The following is a 27353-nucleotide window of genomic DNA, read 5'->3' as shown; positions in this document are numbered from 1 at the left end:
ATCCAAATTGAGATGTGCTGTAGGTATAAAACACACACCAGATTTTGAAAACTTGCAGTGAATAAAATAACTCATTAATATTTTTATATCAACAATGTTAAAGTATTTTAGATATGTTGAATTAAATAAAATATGTATGAACAATTAGCTTCATCTGTTTCTTTTTACTTTTTTAATGGACATCCTAGGAAATTTAAAAATACAAATGTGGCTTGCACTTGCGGCTCATGAAATACTTCGGTTGGACAGCACTGTTCTATAAAAGCCATCTCAATATACTACCAATGGGTCAACATGTCTCTTGGGACTACTGGGAAACAATAGTAAACTGAAATGGAATTAAGGTAGATACCCTTCTTGAAAGGTTCTCACGGGCAATGATTAGCCAGGTATTTAGAGTAAGCTGTAGTCCCAATGCTATGAGATTCTTCTAATTTATAGGCTCTCTTCTAAAGAGTGGCAGAGGAAGCTTTTATCAAATTCTTACAAAAGTGAACTTTGGAAGACTATATTGTAATAAATTCAGAGATAGGAAGAGTTTGATAGAAACAAGATCTTAAAAACTAAGGAGGACGCTTTGGGGGCTCCCCTACATCCCGACGAATGTAAAAATTAATGAAGTGATTATATGAAAATGAAATTGATCACACTCAGCGCTCAGGGGGCACTAGAAACCAACACTCTGTGTATATCAACTTGATCATATGTAACTGGCCTTTGTGAGCGCTTTAATTATGTACCAAGTGACAGCTTCAAATACAAGATTCATAGCCAGGGTGTTGATTGCTGCTATCTTTATTTTCACAGCCACGCTAACTCTTCGTTCAGAATCTAACGAGTCGACCATCCAATGGGAAACACAAGGCTAAGTCCTAATTCATACGCTTTAAAATGCTTGCAATAATTTGGGTGGTGGAATTGATGGCTTATGTGTGCACATTACATCAAGTTGCATATTACAAATGCTAAGTCTTTGGAAGACATGAAGTTAATTCCTAGCAACAGTCGTATTAGAGTGATATTGACTCAAAGGAATGAATCAAAAGTCTTTCAGTAAGGGCAGCTGTGATATATTTACCAGCTTTAAATACAATTAAAAATCAGAGCTGGGGGTGCCTGGGTAGCGCAGTCGTTAAGCGTCTGCCTTTGGCTCAGGGCGTGATCCCGGCGTTCCGGGATCGAGTCCCACATCAGGCTCCTCCACTGGGAGCCTGCTCCTTCCTCTCCCACTCCCCTGCTGTGTTCCCTCTCTCGCTGGCTGTCTCTCTGTCAAATAAATAAATAAAATATTTAAAAAAAAATCAGAGCTGATTTCACTAAAGTTGCTGATGGATCAGGGTAGACTGGGACTCAATCGGGAGTTGAGTTATCATGCTAAATCAATTAACACGCAGCACAGCTACTGCAAGGCCGGGCTCCAGAGATACAGAAGTGTGAAACGAAGCCTCCAGCTATGTTCAGAACCAGGGGAGTCCTCATTCCAGTGAAATGCACTGTTTTGGGTTTAGCATTTTTGAGAAGATGGAGATAAATTGGAGATGAGCCAGAAAATGGGGTTAACAAGACAACTTAACAAGACAAAAAACAGATCTCCCGTCAAAGGTTAAAAGTTGAAGTTTCTAGAAAGGGGACACTGATGGAGCAATGTAGTAGCTGGAGCCTACCTGACTTGAGTACAGCAGGGGTCCTCACCAGGAAGATGTCACTCTCTGTCCTACCATGTATGGGAATGCACAAGTACACACACACACACGCATGTGTGAACAAGGAAAAAACAGTCTTACACTAAAGTACAATAGAAATATATTAAACAATGTCTGGACCGTAAAGATGATGAAGTCTTAATAAGCCACTATTAAAAGTTCTATAATTTCTATTCCTAGAGTCTTGTAAAGGTGAGAGTTGATAGCACTTTCTGCAACATTGTGTCCTGTTAAGGTATACACACTCCTTTTTGGGGCAGTGGTGTTCTCTTAAATATACTCATCTTGTCTTCTACCATTTCCATTTTGTGGGAACAAGGATTGCACATGCCAGTATACATGGAGAAATAGGGAGGGAGCACAGGAAGAGAGGAATGGGGGGGAAACTTCAGGATTAATCAAGATGTGAGGACTGATAGGGTGACTGCTACAAAAAAATTTTTAAAGAACCAAAAACCTAAAATGAAAGAAAGAAAGAAAAGAGCCACCTGTGTTAGAGATAAATGTGCCTGGGTAGAACACTTGAATTGATGAACTCTTGATGTCCCTTCTCGTCTATGGATTTTTTTCACCGTTTCAGAATGGGAGAGAACGAGCTTTCCTTTTTGAGCCTTTATTCTGCCCTACTGTGTTCTGAGACAACTGGCTCTAGTTGCTTCTTCCCCCACAGAAGGCCTCATCTGTGTCATGTGATGACCTTGGATGGCTGGGCCACAGGTAGGTGGCCTGGTGTGAAGAGAAGAGTGGAATCACTGAACACACAGTCTTTTCCTTCTAGAGCAGTCTGCATGGAGGGACAGAGACTGCGTGAGCAGCAGCTGGCCTGGAAGCAGGAGTCAAGTGTCAGGAAGTAGCAGCAAGGCAAGAGATAGCTGTACTCCATCAGCAGGGAAGCCTAGAGGGCAACCCCTGTTGTCTCCCCCTGAGAGGATGAAGAAGGGACCGTCATGAGGGTTACCTCAGATCCAGAGATAGCTTTTAGATCCCAGCTGTTCCAGTCATGTGAGGCCTAGCTACCCCGCAGTTCCTATTTGAGTTGGCCATCTTCTATTTTTTTTCTTCTTAGCTCTTCACCCCTTCTTTCAGGGTTAGAATCTCTAGTACTCCTTCAGGGAACCTGGTTCCCCACATTCAGTCTCTGTGTGTTGTGTAGAGCTGACCCCATCTTCCATTTCCAAGGATATGTATGTGACCCAGGCCTGGATATTCAGATTATTATCCAGAGAGTCAGAGGACCTGGTGACCCAACTCAAGACAAGTTGGTAGGAGTTGGTCCTTGGACTTTAGTGTAATTGTTGGGGAAGAGGAGCTCTCTTCTGGGTTGTTAGGATGGCAGGATCTAAGCCCAGAGCCATTGCTGCCAAGTCTTTACCGTAGTGCAAAGTAGAGAACCTATCTGGGAATAGAGTCAGTACAGAGGAAAGCAGAGCCAAGAGATACATACAGGGAGAACGGATTTCCGGATCCAGCCGTACCTGAAGCAAGGTCTTCCAGTAGCTTCAGCAAATAAATTTCCATTTCTGCTTAAACCAGATTGCGTTAGGTTTCCCATGAGCATTCTACAACTCTTCTTATCAAAGCTGATTATGATGTTTTGCTTATATTCACTCCAGAATCCAGTTTTCTTTATTTCCACTTATTTCCTTGAATTGCATTTCCACTCGGAAAAACACGAAAGTGTCTCTCGTCCTTACATACAAATGAGCACAACTCACACATACCTTTGCATTATTTGCTAATGGTGTTGAATTTCCTCACTTGGGTCCACCAGGGCATGTGCAAAATTCAATAAACACAAAGTGTGGTGTAAGATGAGCATCAGACTGATGGGAAGACCTGAGTTTTAGTCCTGGGTCTGACATTAAGTGCCCTCATTCAAGCTACGTGACCTTGGATGGGTCATTCATCTTCTCCGGGTTCCCATTTCCTCACTGGCAAAATGTGGGAGATAAGCTAAAGAACATCAGTTAATAGCTCTATATATCTGCATGGTGGTTTAATCATTCCTAAAATGATTTCTCATTAAATTACATTATTCTATATATATCATCTTTACAGTTCCTTTCAGTTATAAAATTCTATGACTATCAGTAGTTCATCAGATCATTTCCTTACCTAGAAATGCCAACTGCTGACTCTTCATTATTTCAAAGGCTATTTTTTCTATAGTTTATCTGTCCATCTGTCCGTCCCTTCATTCATTCAACAAGCATTTATTCCACGCTGCTACATACTAGAAATGTGCTAAAAAGCACGGCTCCCACCCTCAAGGATAGGCCACTCTAGTGGAGGAGAAACACAATCATAAGCCCACAGGTACATACAAAATTAACAACCTTGACAAATGCTACAAAGGGCACGTAGAGATGCCTTCCTAGATGTAATAGGGAGGTCTGACCTGGCTGGCACAGCAGGCGAGGGGAGGTCTCTCCAAAGAGGAGCAACTTGAATAGAGAGCGGATGGATTAATGGCAGCTGTGTGGATCGAGGGGCTGAGGTAGGGCTCTCCAGACACAGGAATGGCAGAACAGGTTAGATGCTACTTTGGGGGTACAGAAAGGTAACGTGCCAGAGGGCTTATCAGTCAACTCTCCCAAAACCCCTGGTGAAGAAAATCAGCATTATTTCCTCCATTCACAAGAAGATATTCAGAAACATGAAATGCAAAAATCTGGAAGGAAGCGCCTTCTGAAGCCACATCTCACCATTCCTAGTCTCGAATGTTCCTGTACGGTGCGTCTCCCTCGCTCCCTTTAACTTACACCTCGAGGAACTCACTCGACTTGCCTGGGTCTCAGATTTCTCATCTATAAAACATGAGACTTGGGTTCTATATCATTTCTAAAGTCTGTCTTGTATGCAGCATTTTATGTTTCTAGAAATACACCTGAGTTAGTGGAGAGGGGGAGGAGAGGCCATGAATCCCACAAAGCACACTCGTGGCTATATTTAAAAAACAAAAATCAGCGTGCATTCATAGTACAAGAAAATGTTGTAGGCACCGTAGCTATTGAAATGCAGGTTGGATAGAGCCAAAAATAGCTCACGCACCCACAGCTAATGCAGGGAAACTACCACGAAGCGTTTCCGTGGCAATTGAGTTACTTAAAGGTAAAGTAACTCATTCTGATCAAAGGTGGGTTCCTCCGCTTCTCATCCTCTTTATGGGTTCTCTGACTGTAATTTAGCGTAGAGGGAAAAAAAATAGTTGTTGCGTCCATTTCACTAAAAAAACAAAGGTCATCCAAAAATATCAAGATAAGGTCAATCTGGTTGGCTGCAAACAAGCAGATACTCTAATGGGAGAGTGGGCTCTTGAGTGCCTCAGGATCCATCTTAAATGGGTTTCTGCACATCCCTCAAGTTCTTAAATCATTTGGGACAGGCGACGCCAGAATTTACACGAAACTGACATCTGTCAATCTGAATGCAAAGCCTTGGATTTCAAATCAGTCAGCTCCTTCTAGAGACAGAAAGAGGACAATAGCTGCTATTTCTTAGATGCATAATCAATGCTGCAGGGGTTGCTAGGCAACGGGCAGAAAGCCTGTCAAACATCCCTGGATGCCTCCAATGGAAGAGGAGCTGCTCTCGCAGCAACTCCTCAGAGGTGACAGGCTGGGCGGGCCCTGGAAGCTGCATTCCGTTTGTCTCATTCCTTAAAAAATCACTTTACTGTGGGTAGGACTGAACCATAGACATTTTCCTCCCAAGCTCAGGGGATAGTCTTTGAATACACTTTCCGTTGGCCAGCCCACAGCCCAAGAAATGGGCAGGTCAAGCTGGTGAGAGCAGCTCTGTAAAAGGTCCATGTATTATCCTGGTCCATTCATCCTGGAGCTGGGGAAGGTCTGACTCGTGCCTTGGGTGGCTGCAGCCTCTGGATCCCAGAAAGCTAAAATGGGTATCCTCTCTGAAGCTAGAAGTCATTCAAGCAAACACAAGCCAAGCCTCTGATCAGCCGCGTGCGAGGTTGTTGAGATGAGACTTCTTAGGTGTGCGACCTTGAAATTGGAATGAATTTTTGAGTTGCAGGCATTTTGTCCTCTCGACTTGAAATAACAGTTTCATGTGAATTTCAACAAGAAGGAACTAGCAGAGAAGGAGTCAGGAGTTGATAAAGGGGGGAATTCAAGCTTTTGTTGGTTCGGTTGTTCTTGCGTTGGTTTGATTTTAGCAGTGTTGATTCACCAGCACTCTCCGTGGGTCATGAATTTGCCAACTTATTTGCAGGAGGTTTTTGAGGACCTGTCCTGCGTCTAGGTCAGAGTTGGGATTAGGGTTGGGACTGGACTCAAATGAAGGAGAAGCCTCACTGACAGTGGAAGTGGTAGATGCTTCTAGACAGGAGCAGGCTGTGGGCAGGGCAACTGCGTACAACCCCACTGATGCTGTGGCTGATTGTTCAGCATGACCAGTCGGGCCCCAAAACCCTGTCTTAGCATGTGTTGGGAAGGAAACGTAATGTATGAGTTGAGGGTGCCCTGAATTTAGCCGGGGAGCACCCGCTCTTCAAGGGCATTCAGAGAAGAACAGCGAAGTACGCAGAGACTATGGGACGGCGCTAAAAGGAAAGGCTCTCCCCACTAAGAAATGTGGTGAGTCTCTCTCCGTATCTGGCTGAGGTCCCTCGGCTACTCCTACACTGTCAGCTAGGATTCCCTAAACTCCCAGAATTTTCTCACATTCAAAGATGCTCACCTTGTGACCCCCAAGAATCTGAATTCAGAGTCTGAAGGCCTGACTTAGCTCCCTGGGTGGCCTCCAAATATCAGGGGGCAGAAACATGAACCCAGAACATGAATCCGTGGTCTTCAGTGTCCTCGCGTCTGACTCGTGGCTAGACTAGGATCAGATCTTCCCTAAGCTTCTTCAAGCTCTCATATTTTATCAGTCTATGAATCTACAAAAATAGAGGCACCTTTTGGTCCCATTTATCCAAAGTGGGGGGAAAAGCGGCAGAGGAAAGCAAAGACTGCAGATAGAACACCGCCAAATGTTCTGAACATTTTGTGCTTTAAAAAATAACAAACTTTTTGGGTGAATGAAAGAAAAAAGGAAGCAGTCGCAACAGCAGGAATAACCCCCTTCCACTCCCCGAGTCATGGAAACATTCTTATTTTACCCCACTTGACCTCCCACCTTTCCAGCATCTCCTTCCTGTCTCCTCGCCTCTGTCTCCCTCTCCCCCTCCATTTGCCCAGCTTATCAGATGATGTTTATTGATATTACGTTTACCCTCCTAGAAAGTTCTGTCCTTTATTCACTCCAAAGTGCAGCTTTTAGAAACCTTTGGTGAGAGTCTAAGAGCCTCCATGCCACTCAGGTTGGTTACTCTGGATGATTTCAGGAAAGCAAATGCACTGTTTCTTCATTTGGATGAATTTTAACAGAAACTGTGTTTAGTCCACAGGATGGGTACGTTCCAGAAGAATTTTTTCTCTCCCCTCAATTACCTATTATGTATATACTAAAGTATTTCAATGCTAAGTACAGCACTAATGGAATAGATCTCTGATTTTTAAACATGAAAGGTTGTCCTGGTTGTAACTAGTAAACGAACGTCACTTGTATAAACATTCTGTGTTTGGCAGAAACAAAATCCAATCATCTTCCGTGAAGCCAAGAAGCTACATTATACTAGCCAAGCCCCTATTCCTTTGCCACTTAATTCATTTTATAAATATATGCCTCTTTTAAGTCTTTTACAGATATTATTCAATACCTTGGTGAGTTGGTTTTTTTTTTTCTTCTAGTTTTGACAACGCATGTGTAAAAGATCTGCTGAAGTCTTTTGTGCTATTTTTGTTAATTCCTCTGTTTTAGAGAGCTCGGTGGAAATTTCGTCCCCTCCAGTAACATTTATCTTACTGAAGACCAGGTCTCCTTTTTGAGTTTCGGGGGGAAGTGGCTGGAAGTAGGGACTTTCAGCCTCCTTTGTCTCAATAAGACCTTGTGTATTCTAGGGTGGTGGAATCTACAAGGGATGCCATCCACCCCAGGATGGAATCATGCCCACACTGTATAAAATCCTGGGGCTCCGGGAACATTTGGGAGGGACAGGGTAAGGTGTAACAGAAGATGTCAGCGGAACAGAGGGCTGGGAGGGAAAGCAAACTCCAGTCTCCCTCCCAGAGCCTCTACCGAGGACAAGCTGCCACTGAGCTTGGCATAAGCACCGAGCAATCTGAGAACCCAGATTGAGTCTCCAAGACTTGGCTGGTGGAATTCTGTTGGACCCTACTGACCTCCATCCACTGTTCAGTTAGCATTGACTTGGAAGCGTAGCCCAGAGCTATTCACAGCCTAGCACTGGTAGGTTGCCACCGAGAAGAAGCTCCGACAGTTAGATGTACCCCAAACACCCTTCCCACTGTCCACTTAGTTCCAGAAAATCCGAACACATCCACCAGAGCAGACATAATTTGCTCCTGAATTGGCCAAATATAACATGAAATAATGTAGTTCCACACGTGAGTGTGACCACGGATAATGAGACATTCTGGAGTGTTCTCTTACCTTCACTGCCACCAAGATCTTGTCCTGCTCAGGACAGAGGTTATAGCATTCAGCTAGGAAAACTTTTCCAAAGGCTCCTTCGCCTAGCTCCCTTTTCAGAACAATGTTATGTCTCTTGATGTGCTGAACAACTGTAAAACAAAGACAGAATGGAAATTGGAATCGAGGCACGCGGACGTGAAGGTGGAGGGTGGGAGTCAGGGGCCCGCCTCCTGAGCTTCTCCCCTCTGCACCAGCAAACCAAAGGAGAGGCTCGGTATCCAGCCTCACTGTCCACCCCAAATGGCTTGAAGGAAGTTTCACCGGTGTGCTCTCCAGAGCTCAATTATTATTTTCGTTAGAACTGAAGGAATGACCTCCCTGTTGGCTACAGAATGTCATTAATGAACTTTCCAAATTAGGAGAGGGGAGAAATGAGAAAGGATGGGACATTAACAGCAGGCCTCTCACAAGCCAGACGCTTTGCATATACTTGCTTGTCGTGTGTCTCGTGGGGAAAGGCAGAGAGAGAGCCAGGAATCCCTATTTCTTTGTTAAGATGCCTCAAACTTCTGAGGAGGGAGGCTCAGAGGAAACGAGGGGAAAAGGCAAGATCTGGGCATGGCTAATTAAAGTTTTGTCCTCCTGGTGAGCCAGGCTAGACCACAGTGGAGACTGATTTCTCATTCCAGAAACGTCTAGACCATGCTAGGGCTGGGGTCCCCAGCCCTTTCTAAGATCATGCCCTAGTCTTGGCTCTCCAAAGCCAAGAAGAGACAGGAATAGATGCATGGCGGGAAGAGAGAATATTTCCCCCTCATGTCAACTCATCCATATGCCTTCCTGAGGAACAAGGCAGGAGGCGGCCAAGGCTCTCTGGAAGCCCATTGGCTGCAAGGTGGGGAGCAGAGCGAAGCATTGCTCAGAAGGACAGAGCCAGTGGGAAGCCCAAAAGGAGACTCTGTGGAGCACAGAGCTGCAGTGCGAGCTTGTGCCTCTTCCCCCTGACTGTTAAATGCTACAGCCCTCAGCACAGGGTCCCACCGGGTCATTGGCCGCCATTATTTTCCAGATGGCTCATCCCTGAATGACAGTATTAAAAAGAGATTGGGAAGCCCTCTGGAGCTCGTAATGTGTAGCTAATGGTATTCTCTCATTTCCCACAGCCCTAGGAAGCAGCCCTCTGCATATTTTGTAAGTGGGGAAACTGAGTCTGTAGAAATTTCAGTGATTCTCCACGTGGGAATGGAAGAGTTGAAATTTGAATTCAAGTCTGTCTGAATCCAGAGTTCATGCACAAGGTTTCTTTTCCATAGTAAGCGTGTTACACATGGCAAGAGAAATAGAAATATGTAAACAATAAAAAGTGCACATACTCTCCCAGCTTCCTGTTTAGTTCACCCTTCAAAGGCCAGTTTAAATTCTCACTTCCTGAGGGGGCTTCCAAGACAACTTCGACCACCAAAGACCTCCATCTCTGAATTCATAGTAGGTTATGACTTACGCTTAGTTGAATTCTGGCTTATCTCCCAGTTATTGCACATCTGTATACTCCCTGAGGCTAAGAGCAACCCCATCTATCTCCTGTAATCGTGTGCAATGCCTCAGGTGCTGAGCCCATGGAGGATTTATTACTGTGGTTAATTTGATGATCTTTCTTTAAAAGTCTTTTTTTCCCCCTTGAATGTGAACGGCATTTTGAAAACAAAAGAAAATACAAAGCATACTTCTGTAGTTTAAATGACATAAACCTACCATCCCGGGGCGCCTGGGTGGCACAGCGGTTAAGCGTCTGCCTTCGGCTCAGGGCGTGATCCCGGCGTTGTGGGATCGAGCCCCACATCAGGCTCTTCAGCTATGAGCCTGCTTCTTCCTCTCCCACTCCCCCTGCTTGTGTTCCCTCTCTCACTGGCTGTCTCTATCTCTGTCAAATAAATAAATAAAATCTTTAAAAAAAAAAAAAAAAAAAAAAAAAAAAACCTACCATCCCAGTCAAGAACAAACTATCACTAGTCTGGTGAAAACACCACTCTGCCCCTGTATTCCTTCTTGATGGTATTCATTTCCCTTCTCTCTTCCGGGGGTAATGACTAACCTGAATTTTGTGTTAATCGTTTCCTCTGTAGGTTTGCTATTAATGATATATCCGTAATGAGATATTGTTTGACATTGCTACGTAAACGGAAACATACAATGTGTGTTCTTCCATGTCTTGCATTTTTCACTCAATGATGTCTTTGAGGTTGAGTTACATTGAGTTACAGTGTGTGTGTAATAGTAATTCCTTTGCTTTTACAACTTTATAATATTCTGAAAAAGGACTATACCACCACTTATTTATTCATTCTATGTTGATGGATCTGCTCTGCAGTTTCTTCTTAGATACAATTTCATATAAAATGGAAGCGGTGATTAAGGTTTTGCTTTAATAGGATTTTTCCCCTGATAATTCATGTGGTTTGGAGCTATGGCAGCTTCCATGGGCCTCTGGGAACCTAGGGTGATAAAAAAATCAAAAGGTCTTTTATGAACAACAATATTAATGAATATAAGAATGTATATTAATTTCTCATGCTCCAGGAGCAATGGCTGAATTTAAGAGAAATGTGTTCATTAGGTAGAGTGCCCATATAAAGAGACAAATGTAATTCTTGCAGAGAATTAGCTGCCATATTTAAATCTAATATTTAACTTCATAGTTGTCACAGGTTCACTGAGAATTAAATTGCCACTTGATTTACTTTACATTCTCACCAAATCAAGGCAAGTATTTAACTTTTTTTTTTTTGCTTTTGATTTACACTTTTCTTTCTTTTTCTTTTTCTTCTTCTTCTTTTTTTTTTTTTTTAATTTTCCAAGTAGTGGAAGAAGTTGGTGGGAAATAAGTTGAAGTTTATAAAGCTATGGATAAAGCCACAATTCCATCAACTTTAAAACTAAAATTGATTGGACCAATTTTCCTACGCAGACCTTGAAAGTTTATCTTTTCTTTCAGAAATGGGCTATTTTGCATTAATTTGCTTTGTTGGGTTGGGACATAACAGATTATATGAATGGATTTTGCCAATGGATTCCCTCTAAGCAGAATTTCTAAGACTAGAAGCCACTCAGAAGCAGAGGGAACAATTTTGCGTTTGTATCTGTGTTCCCGACAGGGCCTCACAGTGCTTTGCAAATAGCTGGTGCTATACAAATAGTTGTTGAGAAACGGCACCAAATGGTAATAACAACCACAGATAAATATTGTTTAATCGAATATCATTTCAGTTCACTGACAACCATCTTACCAAGTATGTAGGCAACAAAGCAGCCCAATTCCCAGAGGTCAGGGGTGGGGACAACGACTAACGTGAAGCTCCCACATCACTGAGCTAAGGATTTCTTCCCGATCTCCTCCAGGAGAGCATCCAAGCTCATCCTCACCTGCCCCATCTCTTGTTTCCCTCGATCACAGCTGGAAGTCCTCAGACTGACCATCTCAGGCTGTCATCCCTCCTTATCCAACCTTCTACTCCAACACCACTCATAGATGCCCATCCCTCCACCTCCCTCACAGACCCTCCCCGGGGGGCCCTCTGGCCTCATTTCATCCACCCACTCCTTATATCCCCAACCTCTCCTTAAGCCTCCCTCGACCTCCTTGACTCAAATAAAATCTTGGCTATGCCCCGAGGACTTCCGTGGCCTCAAATGGAGACCATCCCTCAACCTTTCTCCAGGTACTTGAGGGCCCATGTGCCTGACTTCTGACCACTACCCCCTTTCTCCTGCCAGAGCCCCAGCAATCTCAAAGAATCTATGTTAAGGAGCCAGCAATCTATACCACTTCTGCCCCCTCATTGCCGGCTACTCCTCTTATTCACCAATCTCCCGGCTTACCCTCTCCCTCTCCACCCTACCCGTGCCATCATTCTCAGAGCCTGAGGCACAGAGACGTTCAGTAACTTGCCTAAGCTGTAGAAACACTGGGATGCCATTTATCTGAGTCTTTTAATAGTGTAGCTAAGAGCTAGGCATTGGGAGGTTTGGTTTGGCATAAGGTGACTTTCTCTGGGAGCAAGACTGTCTTAATGGAGGAAGCAATGCACTGATTCACTTTGAATAACGCTGTCTTAAAGGGCCCTATGAATATCTGGATTCATTTGATACAAAATATTCTGAGGGAAGTGAGTCTAAAGATTCTATGATAAATAAGCTATCCGGTAAGCATATAAAAATTTTACATCCTTCCTTTTCTGAGATCAATTGTCTGTTCTTAACTCCTGAGACTTGAGTAAAATCACTTCAAACCCAACATGAACAACGAACAAGAAAATTAACAAAAACCCGAACTCTACCACGAATGTCTTCCTAGATTTGGAGGAAAGCTCAAAACAATAGTTGATTTAAAAAAACAAAAAGTTTTATAGGAAAGTTTCTCTTTAAAATTCACCTTGCCAGAAGACAAGGAGGTATCAATGAGAGATGGAAATACACCAAAGGCATGTGGTCTGCAGACTGATGTACGTACCCTGATACAGTCAAAACAAAGCATGGGATTAGATTATTGTACAGAGAAATCTACTCTATAGAATCAGAGAGAAACTGATGGCCAACAATAGTAACCAAGACGAGTGGCTGAAAACTATCTGAATGTCTTTGCCATTGTTGGAATTTTCCAGAGTGGAAATTTGGTGCCCTTGGTCATTTGCTTCATGAGGACCAGAACTGAGTAGATTTCCAGTTTCATGTTAGTATCACACTGCAACCCCTGACAGACGCATTTTCTCACTAGTACCTTCCGTAGTTCCAGAGATGTCTGCAGTTTCGGAGGGTTTAAATCAAATTCCTGATAGCGATAGCCCCCTAAGCAGATATTCTACATACACACACAGGCTACAGATAAAGTATTAATCTACGTCCCTAGCCATCACTACTAAATCTAAAACTAACTAACTAACTAACTAAATAAATAAATAAATAAATAAATAACTACCCACTTAAGGGTGAAATCGGAAACGTAGCCTTCCAATTTCCTCAGTAGTGGGGCTTCATAGAAAGCCCCTTGGCCCAATGGATATAGGCTGCTCAGCCTATGAGCCTCAAACTGAGTCGTTAATTGACGTCTCTAATATATGCCAAGTACTAAGTGATCCACAGTTAAAAGGAAGCCTATTCTAACGTTTGGAGCAGAAAGGTAAAAAGTAATAAGCCCTAGAAGATGCTATTCTACAACAGGTGCAATCTATTCCTCTACAGACCTGAATGTGGGGTCAGCCTCAGCAGTTCCATCTCAAAGGACTGGATGCTGTGATGGCAAAAGAAACTACACCGCCTCATGTTTGGTAATCGGCCAGTGAGGCTCAGAACAGCGACGCATCTTCCCCGGGGCCACACAGCTAGAAGGTGACCGAGCCGGGACTCGGTTAACAGAGACCCCCATTTGAGACTGAAGGCAGTGAGGGCCTCCTGGCATTGGAGTGGAAATAGGCATTTCGTCTAGTTAATATCTCTCCTATCAGAAATACTTGATGCCCTCACTACATCAAAAACTAATGAAGTACTGTGTGGTGACTAACATAACATAGTAAAAAAAAATCCAAGATAAAAGATGAAAAAAAAAATAGGACCCAGGGAAGTATCTAAGGATCAGGTGTGTTAACAGCATTGCATACGTATTTGCAGAGTAAATAAATCAATAAAAGGAAGAAGGCAAAGTCTGATTTTAAGAAAATAAATAAATACATAAATAAATAAATACTTGAAACGCTCACATTTATCCTCTGAAATGCACCAAGCACCTCATAATGAAGAATGTCGTCAGAAAGCTGCTAACAAAATAAAATATGAGTGCAAAAAAATAAGAAATAAAGCTGAAATACCACGGAAAAAGCTTGGGCTTGATTTTATATAGGATGAACAAATGTCATTTACTAAATATCTTAATGGCTATTTCATGGGCAGCATGTTGAAACAGGTAAAATCATCCACCTTGTAAAAATAAGGTCGCATGAAAGCCTGGAACTATGGTTTTGAATTTCATCTACGTTTTTATTAAAATACAAGTTGGTACTAAATTGGAAATAAGTGCAATTAAGACCACAGACATAAAAAATACCAGGACAAGACAAGGCCAAATATTCATAAATAATATTAATGATGAAAGAGAACACGTAATAATACTGAGCTGTTCTTAAGTACTTTTCAGCAAAAAATCCCAATGTGCATTACCATCAATTAATTTTCATATCTCTCTGAATGAGGTCAACAGTCACATTTATTTTACAGATGACACGCAATTAATTGACTTACTGGTGGTCATAGAGCAGCCCACTTATCCTTTTCCAAGTCCTATTTCTAGTGAAATGAGGAAATGGGGAGGGGCCTAACATGTGCAGATTATTATTAGGGGCCAGAAAATGTGCTGAGAGGTTTACAAGAATTATCAATCTTCATAGTAATCTGCTTGGGCATCCTTACGTCCATTGAGGATCAGACGAGCTAAGTAACTCCCCCAACGTTGTACAACCAATAACAGGCAGAGTTAAAATTCTTTCTACTACAATAGTCTATTTTGCCTTGGCCTTCGTATAGAAAACAAAGTGAAAGAAAAACTGGGTGAGCTGGACTTCTTCCACCTAGAGAGTCGTGGGTCGACTTTTATCAATTTAGTTCAATAAGTCTTGACTAAGCACTCACTACAGCCTGGGTGTTTTTCTAGAGCCCAGGGAAAAGGATGAGCAAAATAATTCCTGTCCTCAAGCAACTCCCAGCCTCCAGCAGCAGAAAAACACATACACTTATCTTTTACTAACACCTTTGCTTCATTCACAAAAGACTGTAGGTACTTGATGTGACCATGCAAAGAAAAACAAAACACTCGAATGAAAACTCAAGTCAGGGAAAGTGGAATAGAAGGCTAAGACAAGGTATCTAGTAGAAGTGCAAATGTGCAGATTCTCGGGGTCCCACGTGGTTATTAAAATCAAGTCATAATTTGGCTCTGAGCTTCCTGGCAGCAGACACCAAAAGAGAAACACAATAATTAATAAAATGTTGACTACCCATAGGTAAAAGCGCTCAAATTTCTTATGGTGAGATTCTCCATGGCATTTAGTTTTTGAAGGACTGTATCAAATGGATTTTACAGAGGGCCTCAATCATGCCCATAGAGTAAATAGGGACCGTCTTGAGAATATTTCTTATGGCAGAGCTCCAAAAGAAAGGTAAAAAGTCGACACAATAGCCGCCCTCGGTGAAAACAGTGCAAGATATGATGGCATCTCATCAGAATGGCAAAAAAAATCAAGGTTTTGGGGCAGGTTCAAGAACACCTAGAGGATGTGATTTCCCCACACCCACTGCTGGGCGCTAGAACATGTCAGGTGATCAACACAGAGAACACGGAGCGATGTGACCCAAATGGACACCTGAGAAAGGCAGGAGAAAGGGCCAGCCACGAGCTGAGGAAGAGAAGCTGGCCTGAAGGGGGCACAGGAGTAAGTGAGAAGTAAGTGGGAAGAAGGGAGGGAGGGAGGGAGGGAACTGATGGGAGAAATTCCTGGGGAAGCCACTGAGGGTGGAGTGGGTAAGAGATACAGAAACATTCCGAAACAGACAGTAAAGATTTTGAGGGAACCACCTTCTGAGGGCTTCAACTCTGCTGCTCATCACAGCATAGAGCCATGGAGGGAAGGAGGAAGTAGACTTCCAGGGATTCCCAAGGGGCCCTTTAAGCACAGACCATCATAAGCCTTCAGGCTAAGTCCGGTATGGGGTCCAGTGATGGGCAAGACACTCTTGCAAGCAAATTTACATTCCTGGGAGGGCACCAGCTAGCAACCTGGATGCCCCATATAACATCCAGTGACAGCAGCAAAGGACCCTTCCATCCTACACCAAAGTTCAAGACCCTGTGCTGAACGAGAGCAGGGCAGCTGTCGGGGGAGGGGAGCAGGACTGGAGATAATCGAAACCCAACATCACAGGAGATAAAGGCGATCGGGTTATTTGAAGTTAAAATCCCAAAACTTCTTGTAGAAACCATCCAGGGAGGGGGAAAGCCCCAGAAATCATCTTTCAAGCTGTGAGACTGAAGGGAACACCACACTTCAAAATACACATACGGCACATCCTTCGCTTTGACAGCCCCTAACAGCCAAAATTATATCTGTTTTACACACTGGCATGTGGTGGAATTGGATTGATTTGCCCTGACAGCCCTCCCTGCTGGAACAATACTTGTCAGTCAGCCCCGGCAATGTTTATATTTTCAAGAATAATTATGCCGAGTGATTGTACAAAATCCTGGCAGGTGGGCCAGAGAGTCTTATCTGTCTACCCCTCTGACCCTGTGTCCCTGAGCTCTAAAGCTCCTTGTTCCCGGGGAGGGAAAACATCCCTTTCATGCCCCACACCCCCTCCTAAGCTGTATGCACAAGAATGCCTTGGGGACCCGTTTGAGGGTGCTACACCGGTGCCTGTCTTATCATCTGGGACCCTCCACACCTGCACCCTCCCCATGGAAACTTCCCTTCCTTCAATAACTTCAACTGGTAGCCATTACGTTTTCCTAATTGACTTCTTCAAGATAGCTGGGCTTTACCGATATACACGTATGGGGATGCTCCCATCATGCAAGACATCTTTCGTTTGGGCTGAGGATAATTCAGAACCCAGACCGGTCGGCATTCAGGGTTTCCCTAACCTGTGTCTAACTCAAACATAGTGACTATCTTCTTTGTGTGAACACTACGGCACACAGGTTCTAGATCACGATAGGATCGATGGTGATGGGAAGGACAAGCAAACTGCTAGGCCAGTGGGCCACTCGGGAAAGGCTCATGGAGCCATTGAACCAACCTCAGAAAAGCAGGTGGAAGTCTTTATGCGGGAAGGGGAAGCTCTGAACTCAAGAGCAAAGGGCAAGTGCTTAGCTTAAGGCACAGTGGGAGGCCAGTGGACATTTTATGAGGTCCAGAATTCCATGCCAGCTTCCCAGGCTGCTCTCCATGGTTCTGAACTCTGCCCCAGTTCTGGGAGAGTTCATAACCAACGATACATGGCCAATATCCGAAAGATGGAAGGTGACAGACAAGATTTTTGGGTGCATCCCAAATGTTTTCCATCTCTAGAGGGCTTTCTGTCCAATTAATAAACAAAGCAGAGTCTGATGATATTTCCTCTTTAATATGCTTATTTCAGAACTCATATTTTGGAAGGTAATGCTAACGTTTATTTTCTTTAAAAGTTTTTGTAATACTTGTAGCATCTTTCAATCCTTCCCCCCCGTCCCGCCATTTCACCATTTCATTTTTTTTTAAAAGATTTTATTTATTTATTTATTTGACAGAGAGAGACAGCCAGTGAGAGGGGGAACACAAGCAGGGGGAGTGGGAGAGGAAGAAGCAGCTAGGAGCCTGATGTGGGGCTTGATCCCAGAACACCGGGATCACGCCCTGAGCTAAAGGCAGATGCTTAACGACTGCACCACCCAGGTGCCCCCCATTTCACCATTTCAGCATCTATGTAAAGAAAGCTGTGTTGGGTGCTGGGGAAGGCCCAACCATGAAGAAGGAGAAGAGGATGTCCTCAGATGCTAATTACACATCCGCTGTATGCTAGGCATTGTGTTAAACACTGTATGTACATTCTGATCTTGAGACGTTCTGAAGGACCTAGGGAGAGACATCATTGTTTCCTTTTAGGGAATGTGGAAACTGAGTCTTGAAGATAGTAAGTAACTTGCCCAAAGCCACACAGGTGGAAAGCGGGCAAGGCAAGCTCAGATTGGTTTCACCACCATGCAATCTCCCCCAGTAGAACATGAATCTTTCCCCCAAATGATGGGCAGTCTAGCAGGGAGATGAGACAAATATACAAATAACAGTTGACAAAGGCAGAATATTAAAACTGCCATGATGGATGTAAGAAATAAAGGGTTAAGGGGGTCTAGAAGAAAAAGAATCAAATTCATTGAGTAAAGGATTTGGGGTTGGAGGATGTGCCATGTGAGTTTTCCCTTGTAAGTTGAGCAGGGCTTGAAATGTTGGTTGGGAAGAAGAGCCATATTGGCCATAATTAATTATGACATTTCTAAAATGCCAGGATGTCAAGGACTTGATCACACACTGGACCTTCATGTTAAACTGTGTTCAGATTAAACCCCCAAATCTGAAAACTTGTTTAGGTTGAACTATATGAAGTTTCCATTTGTGCAGGCCCAAATGTTACAAATGCCAGCTATTTCGTATGGCTCAACCTAATTTATGGCTAGGCTGTGTGTGTGCAAACAATTTCTGGAAGCCATATCTTTTAATTTTCAAGAAAATATTAAGGAAAGCAATACACCGTCATAGTAAGAAATCAAATAGTACTAAAGAACTCATGATGGAAAGAAATTGTACCCTTCTACACGCCTCCCTATCCTCAACCCCATTCTCTTGGGTGTCTGATTCAATCCAGTTTCAATTTTTGTTTTCTAGGGATTTCCTCCATAACTCTAATCAATACATATACTTTCTCTTCCTGTTTTCCCAATTTAAGGCACTTAGCAATTCTCTGCTATTCAAGAGAAGGATTTTACTCACACAATCTCCCGCCTTTTTCCAATAACTGGGAGCTATATTATTTTTAGTTCTTCTACTGATAATCTATCATACTCTATCTTTTTTAAGCCATTATGCTAGACTCTTCTGTATATCATGAGCCTACTAGCCCCCCCACCTTTCCTCGACCCCAATCACTTCATATATTCTTTGAGCTTGACCTTTACTGCAACTGTGTCATGACTGTTATTATGTATTTCAACTTATGATATGCTACAATTAAGTGTCTTATGTGACTAAAAACTGAAAAGAGATAAACACAATTTATTTCAATACGACCAGCTTAATACTGTATGCTACAAGGCTAAGTAGGTGACAGGACTGTGTTTTCTTTTCCACGTGTGTAATGTCACACAGAGAATTTCTGGGCCACTCAGAGGAGGATGTTTCTAAGCATCAAGATCAAATACCTTCTCTTCCTTACCATCAAGATTGCCCTAGTGTCTAATTTAAATCAATAGATTTTTCATTTATCCTGTTGGCACTTGGCAGACCTCTCGATTTGAGGTCTGGAGCTTCTTCAACACTGGAAAATTGTCTTCTGTTTTTTTCTTTATTAATTTTCTCTCTACCATTTCTCTGTGTTCTTATTACTATTTGGAAATCTTAGTAGCCATATGTCACCTCACATACAGTTGAACTGTATGAATTCTGTCTCATGAATTGCTTCTCTGTGTCTCTTATCTTTTCTCCCCAGCCTTGTCTATCTCTGCCTTTTTGCTCTTTATTCTGGAAAATTTTCATGACTATCTTTCAGATCTGTGATTGAAACCTTTGGTTCAGCCGTCATATATTTAATTTCTATGAGTTTCTTCTTGTTATCTTAGGATTCATTTTTCTTAGCTACCTAACTTTGATTTATGTATATGAAAATCTCAAGGCAGAGAACAGTTGTTTGGTTTTAATTCTCTTCGGATTCCTAAAATACTTCTGTTTCCTCTAAGGTCAGTTTTTCTCTTTGGATCTTTTCTTTCAGTGCTTATCATCTTCATGCATATGATGGATCTTGAATCTTATTTATATTTAAGGATGAAAGACTGGGTAGCTAGTAGGGTTTCTTCTGCTCTTATGTCAGTAATTCTGTTTTCAGATAGTGATATTGCTTAGGAATTGGGTCACTGGTAGACCACATAGATAGACAGGCCTTGCTTTAGGACACATAAGCAGAAAGTGGACCATTAAGCTGAAGCGTAAACATGCCAGACTAAAGAGAACATCAATCTGGGGCTTCAATATCCCTACTATTAGCCCTCATCCTCTAGGGCAATCTGGCAATTTCTGCATAGAAGTGCTTTCGATTTTTTTTTTTTTAATCTGAGGATAAATAATGGGCGGCTATCTGTTTCTCTGCCAGATTGGAGGGGGCAGTGCATATCACTCATTCATTGCCCTCCCGGTACATGTAAGCCCTTTCCCACAGGTACCCTCTACTGTGTCTGCTGCATTTGTTGGCTCCGAGCCTGGAGGGCAATAGGGTAGTCCTGCCTCTACCTCAGATCCCCTATAGCATATTCTGAGATGAAGATTCCTCTACTATGTCTCACACATGCACATGACGACCACACGCCATCTCTCTTCCAGGAATCTATTGAGAAATCTTACCCATTAAGGATTTCCACCTCTCCTTCCCTTCACTGTATGGATATGCTCAGCTCAACAGTCCAGATGGAATGTCTTCACTACCTTTCTGAGGAAGTGCTTCTTGGAGTCTCCAGAGCAGATGGGATGTTCTCCAAGAGCTCAAACAAGACCTGAAATAACCTATCCATTTTATAAATGAGGACAGTAAAGCACAGTAAAAGTGCTCATTTTCCAGAGCTGAGCCAGGACCCAAAACCCATTTGCTTGCCCTTAAATCCAATGCCATTTTCATTATACTCTGGTCCCTCTCATTATAAGCATTTACCATCCAAATACAATAAATAGCTCAAAAGAGTAAGAACAGAGGAAAGCAGGGAAGATAAAGGCGATATGAAGTCAGTGGAATATTGCTGTAGTCTGTCCCCGGAAGTCAAATCACCCTTCCTTCGTAGTTACCAGATTTATCTCTTTTGTCTTCTGCCTATTTACACTGTCCCTCTTTGATGAGCTGCAAAACCTTGGGTGTGAATTCATGTCAAGAAGCATGGGGATGAAGGCGGTTTATGAGCTGTGAGCAGATTTATAATGTGAGAGTCACGGCGTTCAGGTCCCTTTCCTCTCTGTCTTATGATAAAGATTTGTTCCGTGGGCTTCTGTCCGCTGGAATCCTTCCAAATTTTGCAGTCAATGATACGAGCTCTGTTTTTGGAGAACAGTCGTAAGAAGTACACGGCGAAGTCACATTTACCTAACCGCACAGCTTGAGAGGGGAGAGAACAGTTCTCACCCATTGGGCTTTGGGGTCCTGTTGGGAAACTATACAGGGTCAGACAAATCAGCTTCTGTTATGGTTCCCCAGGTTTTGTAATGAAGTCTTTTGTAGAAATTGCCTTTTCCTGTGAGGGTTTCAATGCTGCTATTACAAAGGGAACTACTTATCCTGAATGTGATTAACACTTCTGTTCTCACGTGTTAATACGAACCATTTACGTTTGGGGTTGGCGTGGTCCAAAGTACTGAAATGATATCAAATATCTGGAGCAGGTCGTATTAAACAAACTCATTCAAGAATAAGCCAACGTTAAATGCTGTGGCATGCTGAAGTTGAGGAAGAAATCAGCTGAGGACAGTTTGTCTCTGGGGGTACGGCTAACAAGTGTCCAGTCCTGCCTGGTAGCCCCCCTGCAACCCGGGCAGACGAGGCTCTGGGAAGAACCTGATTTCTCAGGAGGAATGAAGTCTGCAGTGGGGCCTGAACCGACAGTGAGGTCAGTTATCTGGGCCAGGCTCCTCCACCTGGAAATACTTGAGTGAACCAATCATCATTGTCAGGCACAGCAAAATATACGTACATTTTGTCCCTTCGCCTTACGCAGGTGCACAGTGATTACAAGCCCAGATGAAACCACCCTAACCATCCAAGAACCCATGAAGGCCAAGAAGGAAAATGCCCATGGAGGAAGAGAAGTGAGTAACGAGGAGGGAGGTGGCCCCTGTGCAGGGCCCAGGAGGGTTACGGGGGACGCCGTGAGCAGAAATGGCCACAATTCGCAGGCAGGGAGTAAGAGGCAGAAAGGAAGCCCCAGCCCAATCCCCGCTAATCACGAACTGCGAGACTAAGAGCAGTTTACTTAAACTCTCTGTCCAACTTCAATTTCTTTCCTTTAGCTGTAAAATGGGAATAAAAATACCTCCTCCCTGCCCCCTAGTGAAAACGAAATGGTACACTAAAAAACAAGCACCCTAACAAGTCAAATGGTACGTGGTGGGACCACGGCTATTTAGCAACTTCACGCTCGAGATTCCACGGTGACGTACAGATACATTTTATCGGTTCAAGGTAATGTTAACCAGGACACACAACTACAATAATAATGGGGCCTTCTGTTCTCCGAGTACTTTCAGGCTCATAAAGTACTCTCCCATGTTCTTTTATTTGAATGTTAAAACAACTTGGTGAAAGAGGCCATGAAAATGTCCTGAGCTCCATTTCACAGCTGAGGACACAGAGGCTCAGAGAGGCCAGGGAGTTCTTCCAAGGCTGCCCAGCTGGTCAGTTCTGCAGCCAAACCCCCAGTGTGGCCTTTTTATTCCATGTTCAATGTTCTTTACGCCCGAGTGGCAGAGTGGGCATTGTGGAGACCAAGAGAGTAAGAAGCTTCATTCCAGACGTAAAACTTGTAGGTAAGACACTAAGATCAGTGCAAGATGCTAACACAAAAATAGTGTTAAGCATTTGCCTGCTGGAGGGATGGAAGTCATGAAGGAGAAGTTAATGTGGATGGGAATTGTAGGAAAGGCTTCACAGATAGAAAAGAAAGAAAAAAGAAAAGAAAAGAAAAGAAAAGAAAAGAAAAGAAAAGAAAAGAAAAGAAAAGAAAAAAAAGGTCCAGGTTGAAATGTGAAGAATGGATCTCTTTGAATAGTTAGAGGCAAAGTGGGACAGGGCTCTTAAGAAACAAGGAGAAGCCAAGGCACAAAGGCAGGGTAGTAGGAATACGACTGGTCTAGTTAATCCAGGGTGTGGTGAGAGGGGGCAGGACTAGGGTTTCAAGAGAAGTTTCCACTGGTTAAATAAAACCAGATCATAGAGCACCTGTGGGTTAGCTGAGGGTCTAGATTTGATCCAATAAGTAGATGGGAGCTACCGTAGGTCCCTGAATGAGGGTGTGGCATTATATAAGCAGCATATTTTCTGGTAGGAATATGCACAGTGTATTAAATGCACCCTGAAGCAAAGAGAGCAGCTAGATGTTTGCATTAATAAAGGCATAATCATGAAGTCCTGGATTACAGTGTGGCAATGAAAATAAAAAGAAAGCTATAAATCCTAACAGGCAACTTGTTCGATAATCTGAGTGACGAATTATTCACTCAGCTACCATACTCCACATGACCTTCAGAAAAATGACCAGCTTTTCTCCATCACATTTCCCCTTAGCCACGCTGCCAAGTGATCCAGAGTTGCCAAAGCAAAGAGTTCATTAAAAATCACATGAATTTGGGGTGACTGAGTGGCTCAGGCAGTTAAGCAGCTGACTCAATTTTGGCTCAGGACATGATCTCAGAGTCCTGGGATCAAGCCCCGCATCAGGCTCCCTGCTCAGCGTGGAGTCTGCTTGTCCCTCTCCCTCTGCTCCTTCCCCCACTCTTTCTCTCTCTCAAACAGATAAATAAGTAGAATCTTAAAAAAAAAATCACATGAATTTGTCAAAAAGATTCCTTATTTCATTTCTTGGTCTTCTATCCAAGAAGACTTCACAGAAGTAAAACGGTTATACACATGTGCAAACACCCTCGGGCTCATCTTCAGACCTTCCCAATGCAGTGAACTACGGATTCATGTCTTATGAATTCCTGCATCTAAGTGTCCGAAGATGTGGTCAAGTGTCACCTTTCATTGGACCCACGTCACCTCCGAGGAGATACAGGAGAAGATGAGGGACGGGTGCAAAGTTGGTGGGCAGCCGGTGCAAAAACCCCCAGGTGTGGAGCCGAGAAGGAGAAGGGGCAGGACATGGACAAGTATAGCACCAGTGGTTGGAGAGCCTGGATCCCAACAACTTGATTGCCTGGTGCAACCAGTCTCGGTGTGTGGATCGGGCCTTTTCGGCACCTGGGATCTGAAGTCGTACTCAGAAGCAAAACAGGTTCAGCGTTTGAAATCAGTTCCCTTTTTGGCCTGGCAGGTGTGTTGGAAGACACGATCAGATTTGAACACAGCCGCAGCCTCTACTGTCCTAAGTCAAGTGTAATAAAGGCATACTCCCCCTTTAAATTTCAATGGCTGTGTCGTGCTTTCCACTCCCTCTTCATTTCAGTGTGTGGGCATTACACACACACACACACACACACGCACACCCAGACACCTCAAATGCTGTACCAACAGCTGCTTGCCAGTCAATGAAGTCACATTACCCTGTCATGGGGATGTGTGAAATAAGCCGCCACACAGGAGGTGGGCAGAGGCATGCACGAGGCAATCAGTGTAAACGGGACTCTTCTCTCTCCTGCGCCTGACTGTGTTGTTGGCTCATTGAGCAGAGGAGTGAACAAGCTTCATTGGGTGCAGAACTGTATTTGGGAAAAACCTTGTCTTTTTATTGTCACTCTATGTGATAATAACTTCATGAGGCTGTCACCCTTAGATTCACACTGGTTGGAGAGACACGCTGGTTGGACCAAGCAGGCGCCCTGCTCTCGGAAAAATCCAACAGAACTGACCTTCTTTTCCCGTGGAAATGTCAACAGCAATTATACAACCAGCACTCCCCAGGCAAATATGCCAGAGCCGCTCTGAGCGCGGCAAGGCTGCGGACAAGCTCAATCACCGTGAGGGTCCCTACACCACCTCGAAGCATCTCTCTGAGAGCTGAGACTTCCGGTGCGCCACACCAGGCAGCTGTCACTGTGGCCAAGTGTTGTCCTGCTGCTGCTCACATGTATGGGCCAGTATTCCAGCAGAATGCCCTCCGCCCCAGACCAGCCACCCAGAAAGGGACGACCTGAACCAAGTACCCGAAGTTTAATTGTGTTATTTCATAGAAATTCAGTCCTCAGCAAAAAAGAATTTTCGAAAGGCAGATGTTCTTTGTGGGGCAAAGGCACTTGAGTCACACCTGATGGTGTGCAAAAAAATTATTTGTCTCACCTGACATCATTAGACTACCCATTAGACTTCTCTGCCACCAAATTCAAACCTCCATCTAAAACCGACCAAAGCCAACAAGGAGGCTTGATTGTTTAAAGAAGAAACATACAGGGAGGGAAAAGCTACAGGACACAGGGATAGGATGAGCCTCGGAAGACTAATTAACAAGACCAGAAGAAGGGAGTGTGACAGACTCTCACACACAAGTGAGCTGGCAGCCCTAACTAATTAGCAACAATTAATTTTACGGTAGGAGCAAGAACACATGTATTATGTTCTATAAAACCTTAATAGCTGTCACCATAAATCACTCCCATCTCTCCCCTGAAATTCAACTTGCAGGCAGGCTGCTTTGAAATCTTTAGGAATTAACAATATAGAGCTGCTATGTCTTGGATCTTAATATGAAAAGTAAGATGGTTTTTTCTCTGCCTCTTGGCCCTTGACTAATGTCAGCTGTTGTAACCGAGGTTGGCATCAACAGGCTCAGCCGTACCAAGCCCTGAATCAATTTTGATTGAGGGAGGCAAGAAATGAGCAGCCCCAGGCCTGCTTCAGAGGGATCTGGGATCTGTCGTGCTGCTCATCTTGGACATCCTGTGTGGCCAGAATGGGCTCCTTGCCTGAGATGGAAAACAGATTTTTTTCATCTATGCCTTCGCCTATTGATTGGAAATGCCTGCATAAATCATCATGCTGAGAGAATTGGGGGCTTAGTGGAAGAGTGTCGTAATCAATTACTAATGTCTGCTGGGCACAGGGATGAGAAATACTACTGGGTTTGTTGTTCGTTTTTGAAGTTTCTTAGGTTCTTTTTTCCCATTTTCCACCATTTATTTAAATTATTGTAAAATACACATAACATAAAATGTATCATTTTAAAGTGTACGGTTCAATGGCACGAAATACATTCACAATGTTGCATAACTATGACCCCAAATCGAAACCCTGTACCTATGAGGCAGCCCATCCCCATTACCCCCTCCCCTCAGTCCATGGCAACCAGTCATCTGTTTTCCATCTTAATGGGTTTGCCTCATCTGGATAATTCAGATAAATGGAATTATACAATATGTGTTCTTTTGTGTCTGGCATCCTTTCACTTAACATAATGCTTTCAGGGTTCACCGTGTTATAACAGGTATCAGCACTGTTATTTTTGATCACCCTGACTAGCCCTGTCTGTTGACAACTGTCTCCTTCAGTTTCCTAAACAGCATCTCAGATCTCTACTGAGCTAAGAACCCACCATAAAATCTGGCCAAGTCTTACTAGGCCCCTTCTTCTAATGGGTGCACTTTATTTATGGTTCATCCTTAAGATTCTTCAGTTTGTTATAAAGCGTCTATATGAAAAACTACATTATGCTTAATGTTAAATCTACCATTGTACTTAATGGTAAAAGACTGAATGCACTCCCTTCAAGATCAGGAATAAGGCAAGGCTCTCACCATTCTTACTCAACACAGTAGTGGAAGCACTAGCCAGTACAACAAGGCAAGTAAAAGGAAGTAACAAACACAGGATGGGAAAGGAAAAAATAAACTATCTCTGTGTGAAGAAGCCATGATAGTCTATATAGAAAAATTTTTTAAAAATCTACAAAATAAAAAAATGTCTTAGAATAAGTGAGTTCAACAAGGTTGTAAGGATGCAAGCAAACGTGAAATAAATTTTAGCCTAACAATGAACTGTAGAAACCAAAATTTAAAATGCAATAGTGTTTTAAATCATTCCTCCAAAACGAAATACTTAGATATAAATCTAACATAATATGTGCCGGACTTGTATACTGAGAACAATCTTGATGAAAGCAATCAAAGAAGATATAAATAAAGAGAAACATACTATGTTCATGGATTGGAAAACTCAACACAATAAAGATTTCCATTCTTTCCAAATTAACACAATTCTTATTAAAATCCCAGTGAATTTTTTTGCAGATATTGACAATATTGTTCTAAAATGTATATGGAAATGCAATATATAGGATAACTAAAAATAGTTTTGAAAAGGAAGAAGAATGGGAAGAATCAGTATATCTGATTTCAAAACTTACATGGCTACAGTCATAATGGCCATGTGCTGCTGGTGGAGGGATAGACATGTAAATTAATGGGTTAGAAGAGAGAACCCAGAAATAGATCCACACAGCTATGCCCAACTGATCTTTGACAAACATGAAAACACAATTCAGCAGAAGGAAAGATAACTGTAGTGGGCTGAATAGTGGCCTCAAAAAGATATGTCTTGCAACCTCAGAACGTGACCCTATTTGGAAAAAGAGTCTTTGCCGATATAATTAAGGTAAAGATTTCAAGATCATCTGGAGGT

General features: G+C 43.1%; 1 protein-coding gene across 3 annotated transcripts in view; it reads right to left on the bottom strand.

The window, feature by feature from the left end:
• The window catches only part of NTRK2 (neurotrophic receptor tyrosine kinase 2), a 334675-nt gene that overhangs the window by 77253 nt on the left and 230069 nt on the right, over window positions 1–27353 (bottom strand). For all 3 annotated transcript variants that reach the window (XR_004621643.1, XM_019794985.2, XM_034646808.1), the window contains exon 14: window positions 8223–8353. Coding sequence is in view for 2 of the 3 variants with exons in the window: in XM_019794985.2 (XP_019650544.1) it covers window positions 8223–8353 (131 nt within the window). In the remaining variant the exon portion in view is untranslated. The remainder of the gene's footprint in view (window positions 1–8222; window positions 8354–27353) is intronic.

This window comes from Ailuropoda melanoleuca, chromosome 17 (genome assembly GCF_002007445.2).
Source record: "Ailuropoda melanoleuca isolate Jingjing chromosome 17, ASM200744v2, whole genome shotgun sequence".
NCBI lineage: Eukaryota > Metazoa > Chordata > Mammalia > Carnivora > Ursidae > Ailuropoda > Ailuropoda melanoleuca.
This window is presented reverse-complemented; position numbering and strand designations above follow the sequence as displayed.